The 8,485-nt window shown below is 35.4% G+C and overlaps 1 protein-coding gene across 1 annotated transcript; it reads right to left on the reverse strand.

Annotated features, from left to right (window-relative positions):
- Positions 5,593-8,118, reverse strand: LOC109348950 (putative pentatricopeptide repeat-containing protein At3g15930). Its single transcript, XM_019589569.1, has one exon. The coding sequence runs from the start codon at positions 8,004-8,006 to the stop codon at positions 5,763-5,765; it is 2,244 nt and encodes a 747-aa protein (XP_019445114.1). The 5' UTR covers positions 8,007-8,118; the 3' UTR covers positions 5,593-5,762.

Here is an 8,485-nt window from a genome sequence, read left to right on the forward strand (position 1 = left end):
TAGTCCAACAAAAAAGACAAAACAACCTCCTCCCTGATGATAACAAGCTCCTTGCAAATGTCTCAACTAAATTTGATAATAGAGGGAGAGGTAGAGGAAGGGGATTTCGTGCACAGATGAGTGGAAGGCATCAAAATCAGTATAAGCCCCAAACCAGTATTAGAGGGGAAATGAGAACTAAAATGTTCACTTACTGCCACAAACAAGGACATACAATAGATGTGTGCTACAGAAAACGTGGCTTTCCACCTAACTATTTCTCTAACTCAAGCAACATAAATAGCTACATGGTCCAAGAACCAACAGAGGATGCACAATTCACAAACAAGCCAACTGATTCACCATCAAAAGATTCAAATGAAGGAGCTCTTTTGGGACTCACTCATGAACAACATAAAGGTCTTATGTCACTATTGGAACATTCCAACCACTCTTAACATCATAATGCCCATCAAATTGTGGCTGCATCTTTTCCACATGACAACAAAAATTCAGGTAACAATCATGCTTCCATAAACATTTGCAAATCTGATTATTGGATTCTTGATACAACAACCACTGATCATGTGTGCTACTCCTTATCAAGATTTCAGTCCTTTAAACAAATCAAACCCATTTCTATCAGATTGCCTAATGGAGAAAATTTAACTACTCACTACTCTGGTACAATAGTGATCTCAACTCATCTTCACCTATATGATGTCTTGTATTTGCCCTAATTTAATTTCAATTTAATTTCTGTCTCAAAACTCACTAATTATCTGTCATGTAATTTGATTTTCTCCAATACACACTGTCACATACAGGACTTCCAATCCTTGAGGATGATTGGTGTAGCTAGCATGAAAGAGGGACTGTATAGAATGGTGCAACAGAAACAAAACATACCTAGTTTTCACAATATTAGTTCTTTTTCTAGTTATAGTGACAATAATCTATGACATTGTAGACTAGGCCATATATCTCATTCGAAAATGCTTGTTATGCAATCTATCTTTCCTTTTATACAATGTAATAAAGCCATGAATCCATGTGAAACTTGTCATCTAGCTAAACAAAAGAGATTGTCATATCCTGATAATGTTACTAAATCTGCTAATGCTTTTGACCTTGTCCATATAGACATATGGGGACCCTTTCATATCCCTTCCACACATGACCATAGATATTTCCTCACCATTGTTGATGATCACACCAGATACACCTGACTGCTATTTATAGAAAACAAAACTGAAGTCAATCAACACATCCGAACCTTTGTGTCATATGTTAGTACCCAGTTTAATAGCAGACTCAAATCCATTAGGAGTGACAATGGAAAGGAATTCTTCCTTACTGAATTTTATGTTCAACATGGGATACAACACCAAACTACTTGTGTAGAATCCCCTCAGCATAATGACATTGCTGAGAGAAAACACCATCACATTTTAGGTATTGCTAGATCTCTTATTTTCAATCAGAATTACCTTTATGCTTTTGGAGTTATACCATATCCCATTCTATCCATCTCGTCAATAGACAACCCACTAGATATCTTCACAACAAGTCTCCCTTTGAGACCTTGCATAAAACACTACCTGATCTAACCCACCTAAGACCTTTTGGCAGCCTATGCTATGTCTTAACCCTCATTGCCAAGAGACATAAATTTGACCCTAGATCAAGAAGATGTGTCTTCCTAGGATATAGACAAGGTACTAAAGGTTATCTTGTCCTAGATTGTCTAAACAGACAAATATTTCTTTTAAGGAATGTAAATTTCTTTGAACACATATATCCCTTTCATGAAAACCAAACTTCCCCTCAAGAACAACCTGTTGTGCCATCTGAGTGCTTTGATTCCATATTTTCCTACAATGATTTGAATGACACCTAACAACCACTCCCTCATACTATGACTAGTGAACCTACTCTTCCTACCACCACTAGTGAGATACCTCCTAATAACACTACTGACCTAATGAGCCCTACTAGAAGTGATTCCACAATACCCCTTAGGCACTCAACCAGAATATATAAACCACCCTCATACCTACAAGATTATCATTGTACCTTAGCCACAAATTCTCTAACACCATCTTCTTCCAAAATTAAATACCCCTTGCAACAATTCATCAACTATGGTTCCTTATCCCAAAATCAAAGACAATATTCCCTAGCCATTTCATTTGTCCCTACTCCTATTACTTATCAAGAAGCTATATTTCATAAACCTTGGCAAGCTGCTATTGACTCTGAACTCTTTGCACTTCAAAACAAAAACACATGGACCATTACCAAATTACCCAACAACAAAAGAGTCATTGGTTGCAAATAGATCTTCAAACTCAAACACAAACCCGATGGATCCATAGAAAGGTTTAAAGCTAGATTAGTTGCCAAGGGCTTCACTCAAACTGAAAGAGTAGATTATCTTGATACCTTGTCAAGATGACTACCATTAGGGTCCTTTTATCCTTAACTGCCATTAACAATTGGTTCTTGCACCAACTAGATGTTAGTACTGCTTTCCTACATGGTGACCTGAAGGAAGATGTATACATGAAAATTCCTCCTGGTCTCAACATTTCTAATCCTTCTTTAGTCTGTAAGCTCCATAGATCCATTTATGGCCTCAAACAGGCTAGTATACAATGACATGAAAAACTAACCAAGGTGCTCTTAACCTTTCGTTTTCATAAATCTCACTCAGACTATTCCTTGCTTATTAAATCTGTGTCACCTAGTTTTACTGTAATTTTGATCTATGTTGATGATTTAGTTTTGATTGGCAATGACTTATCTGAAATTCAAGCAACAAAACAATTACTTAACAATGAGTTCAGTATCAAAGACTTAGGAAACTTAAAATTCTTTCTTGGACTTGAAATTGCTAGATCTACTAAAGGAATTACTTTGTATCAATGCAAATATGTGTTAGATCTCTTGTCTGAAACATGTATACTTGCTGCAAAGCCATGTTCCACTCCAATGGACTACAATTCCAAACTCTACTCCACTTCTGGATCTCCTCTATCTGACCCTGCTCCATATCGTAAATTACTTGGCAAGTTACTTTATTTAACAAATTCCAGACCCAATATCAGTTATGCAGTTAGCCATCTTAGTCAATTCAATTCTTGTCCCACTAATCAACATCAATTGGCAGCAAATAAATTCTAAAGTACCTCAAATCCTCACATACTCTTAGCTTATTTTTCCCAACTCAGAACACATCAATTTTAAAAGACTTTTCAGACTCTAACTGGGCAGCTTGCCTAAACACCGGAAAATCAGTGACTGAATGGTGCTTCTTCCTTGGTTCCTTCTAATCTCCTGGAAAAGCAAAAAAGAAAACCACAGTTTCCAAATCATCAACTGAAGCTGAATACAAAGCACTTGGCATGGCTTCATGTGAAGCACAATGACTCCTCTATCTCTTTCAAGACCTCAACATCCCTCATCCTACTCCAATTAGCATTTACTGTGATAACAATTCGGCCCTCCACATTGTAGCTAATCCCGTTTTCCACGAACGCACCAAACACATCGAAATAGATTGCCACATTGTGCGTGAACGTGTCCATAATGGTACTCTTCATCTTATGCCCATTTCATCTTCTTCACAACTTACCGACATGTTCACCAAATCTCTCTCTCCTAGTCCTCTCCAATCCAACATTTCCAAGCTTGGCATGCTCAATATTCACCTGCAAGCTTGTGGGGGGCTGTTGGATACTGAACTCATTGGCCCAAACCAAACTCAAACTCACAAACCCAAACCAAAAAAACAGCAAAATGAAGAAACTGAAGTTTGGCGGGAAAATTAGTTAATTTGGTTAAATCAGTTTTGTTAGTTATTTTCTTTTTCCTCATTTTGATTCCTCCCTTATATATCAGGATCAAATCCTCATCATAAAAATATAGCAAGAATCGTATATCAAATATCATACTCAAAGATTCAATCCAATTCACATATACAAAGTTTATCTTCTACCTCTTCTTGCTTATTCAATTCTTTTCTCTTTCATTATGAACGGCACCATGTTTTACACACTATGTCAGCAAAATATTCATTGACCTTTTATCCTCATTGTTAAAATATAACAAAATATTACGTGACATTATATTGTTAGGCTGGATAGAATTGGAGATATCAAGTTGAGAAATGTGATCTCCATCTAATTCACAATCCAAAGCTGTGTGCATCTAGTTGGGAGCTCTCAAAAGTGAGTATGAGAGTCCAAGTTTAGTTTTGAATTTTTATTGAGGTGTAGGAGTTTTATATCTTTAGAAGATAAGTAGCTGCTATAAGTGAGTTTGAAGTCTAAATTTTGTTTAAAAATGTTAAAAAAAGTTCACTCTCCATTAAGCAAAACTTTTCAACTAGTAATACTCTCATCAAATTATTCATAGAAAAATACATTTTTCCAAAAGTTATTATGGAAAGGTAAATGGTAAAATAAAGTGGAAGATTAATTTGTTACCTAAATCTAAAAATCAGTTTTATTAACACTATCCAAACAATATTCATTACAATAAAACCACTTTTTAACGATAAAGTAGCCAAACATAAACCGGATTATGCAAATTCACTTTATGATTAAAATCAAGTTTGTAAAGGGTTCTTGACACCCCTTAATATTGAAATCTCAAAAGAACAACCCCAAGCTACAAAAGAAAAAGAGAGAAGAAAAGAAAAGAATGATTACAAAACCAACATTGCTATCCTCAGCAGCACTTTCAGGGAGTTCAATAACATTGTGGCTTGAAGGGTCATCAGTGACTAATCCAAAAGGGTTGAATGCAGGGGTGTCTTTGTCATTATCTTCACTCTTCTCTGTTGAGCTAGCTCTAACTGTGACAACTTTGCTTGTGGTCAATGGTAGTTTTACTCTATAACAGTGAGTAGTGGAAGAAATAGGAAGGTTTAGAGTTGTAGGGAACATGGCACAAAAAGCCATTGTTCAGTGGCAAAGATGAGAAGTATCCCTTAGCTCAATGTAGTCCTCATATATTTCCACATAAGATATGGCTCACATATATATTGACTCCAACATGTTTTATAAAAAAATAAAAACTATGGCTCTTCTTACACAATTTTGCTTCTATGAAAACTAAAAAGGGTTAACTAATGTATATTAATTCAAGTGATAAATATAAACAAAATGTGTTTGAAGAATTTAATTCCTTAAATGAGTCTACTCAACTCAGATTAGTTAAAATCTAATATGAAGTATTTAGTATTTTTACATTTGTTTTCTCTGCTGGCAGATACTATTTTGATTACAAAAATCCCAATATTATTAAGTATTTGCTATTACTCACTGTTTTTATTTTTGTTCTGTCTTCTTAAACATTTGTAAATATATTTTGTTTAAATGCAAAGTATACCAATAACCATATCTTTTCTTAATAGATGGGTATATAGATTAAACAGCATCTATTTTTGTTCTGAGTTCTGACATCTGACTATGCCTGTAGAGTGCAGTCTCCTTATCCTCTTCCCCTATTATCAAAGAAAACCTCTAATGTATCAGGTGAATACCCTGCTATATACTTTAAGTTTTGCATCATGTTTTCTAACCTTGCTATATATTTTACAGAAATTGAGAAATCTAAATAAGCATAATAAACAACAACAAAAGATACGGGACAAAGTTGGAAAAAACAATTAGCAGATGAATAAACCACCTATTTGGTATAAAAATTATATTTTTCAATGTTAGAACTTACAACTTCTGGCTACACTTATAAGATCCCTCTATCTATAAAAATATTTACCAGAAATTATTACATGAACATGAGCCATCCTTGAAATGATGGAATCTGGTTTTATCCCTGACTATTAGTTCCCTATTGTAAGCCTCTGATACAAGCTTTGCCATGTGGTGACAATCCACACACATTCTAAGGTTCTTCACTATTCTTATGGTTATTCCAGGTCCTGAACTAATAAGGGCATAGGCAATAGCCAACTTCTCACTGTGCCTGTACAATGCAGTCTCCTTATCCTCTTCCCCTATATCAAGGAAAACCTCTGATGTATCAGGTGAATACCCTGCAACATATTTCAAGTCTTGAATCATGTTTTCTAACTTTTCATATATCTCTTTAGATTGTGGATGTGACTGGTCACCAGCAACAAATTCATAGACATTGCCATTCAATTCCATCATACTACAACCTGGTGTTTTCTTAATTCCCTTCTCCATCATCATTCTCCTTACTTGCCGCACATTTTCCCATTGCTTGCACGCAGCATATATATTACATAACAGGACATAAGCAGCACCATTTTCCGGCTCTAACTCGAGAATTTGTTTAGCTGCCATTTCAGCCATTTCCACATTTTTGTGGACTCTACATGCACCAAGGAGAGATCCCCAAACAATTGAATTTGGTTTTACAGGCATATTCGAAATCACTTCAAGGGCTTCTTTTAAATTCCCAGCTCTACCAAGTAGATCAACCATGCATCCATAATGTGTCACAGTTGGCTTAATTCCATGTTGGATGGCCATGCTAGCAAAAAACTTTCTTCCTTTCTCTACCATGCCTGCATGTGTGCATGCACAAAGGACACCTATGTATGTTATCTCATCTGGTGTAACTGAAGCTTCTATCATATTTGAAAACATGCTAAGAGCTTCTTCACCATGGCCATTAGTGGCAAGACCAACTATCATTGCGGTCCATGTAAATTTGTCTTTCTGATGCATTTCCTTAAATACTTTTCTTGCCTTCTCAACATTCCCACATTTAAAATACATGTCCATTAGAGCATTCCCAACAAAAGTATCATTCTTAATACTGTTTTTGTCAATATAAGTCTTCACCCACTCCCCTAGTCCTAGTGCTCCTAGATGTGCACAAGCAGTTAGAATGCTAACCATGGTGAATTCATCAGGTTTTACATTTGACATCTGCATCTCACGAAAAAGTTCCAAGGCCTCTTTGAAACGGTTCTTCCTAAGGTATCCATCGATCATGGCAGTCCATGAAATGTAATCTCTTTCAGGCATTTGATAAAAATACTTCCGAGCTAAATCGACTTGACCACTACTGATGAACCCGGTAATAAGAGAAGTCCAAGAAATTACATCTCTAATCTCCATACGGTTAAAAATACCTTGTGCAGCATCCATTTCTCCACAAGCTGCAAACATGTCAATTAAGGCATTTTCCAATATGAGACCAGGTTCAATGATACCATCTTTGATATACTTACGATAAATGTGTCTTCCACCGTTTAAATCCCTCAATTTGGAGCATGCTGAAAGCATCAAAACTAGAGTTACTGAATTGGGTATTACCCCTTTCTTCTCCATCTCAATAAAAAGCTTCTTTGATTCCTCAAATTGCTTAACTCTATTATACCCAGATATCATTATATTCCATGTAGTAACTTCCCATGATGCAGCATTACCACCCATATCAAAAACCTTGTGAGCCATATCCACCATCCCATGCAATGAAAACACATGTATGAAAGCCTTCTGAACAAACAAATTAGAAACCAACCCATGTTTCACTGCATGGTTAAGTAACACTTTCCCATACCGCAAAGCCGAATCGTTCCTAAATCCCTTCAACAAGAACGGAAACGTAAAACCGTCAGGCTTGATGTCATTGGCAAGCATTTGTAAATACATAGAAACTCCACTCTGGGGACAGTTTATCCTAGAATAGCCCTTGATCATGGTATTCCAAATGAACACACTTGGTTCAGTTATTGTGTCAAACAGTTTATGAGCATAATCCATATCCCCTGATTCCATGGTACAACAAAAGACTATAACTTTATTTTGGAATGCAATGTATGAAGAAAGTCCCATTGTAATTATTAGTGATTGAATTTGCTTTATTTGCTTCATGGATTTGCACCTTTCAAGCAAAGAAATTGGAGATTCTGTAAAGCACTTATGGTCACTGTTTAAGCAAGACTTAACAGTAGTAGTAATAGAAATCATTCTCTTAAGGAACAATGAAAATGGGTTTGGGAAACAAAGAAAGGGAGACATGTTACAAATTAGAATATCTCAATACAATGATACATCATATGTAACTCTAAGATATCAATGTTGTCACACACAAAACATGTCTGTGCAAGTAGCAAGTTATCTACAGAATTATAATAAAATACTCAAACTTATACAGTGCAATAGAGTTTCCAATCAAAGTAGTGAGTGAAATGAAATGATACTAACTAAAGTTATAATAATACTAACCAAAGTTATAAAAATACTAGCCAAAGTGTCAATTTTTCACAATATTCTGTTGGACCCATAATTGACAGCCCAAATTGTTTATAAAGTTATTGGTCATAATTGGGAACAATAATTTTTGCTTTTATATTCTCTCTACGCTGAATCATTTCTGATTACTTCTACTTAGTAGTCTGGTAAATATTATTTCATGTAGACTTTATTGTTTATACATTTCACAATATAAAAGTATTTTATACATGGATGGATTGTGAATAATATCTTGATCATTTAAA

The sequence above is a fragment of the Lupinus angustifolius genome, chromosome LG01, assembly GCF_001865875.1.
Source record: "Lupinus angustifolius cultivar Tanjil chromosome LG01, LupAngTanjil_v1.0, whole genome shotgun sequence".
Lineage (NCBI taxonomy): Eukaryota > Viridiplantae > Streptophyta > Magnoliopsida > Fabales > Fabaceae > Lupinus > Lupinus angustifolius.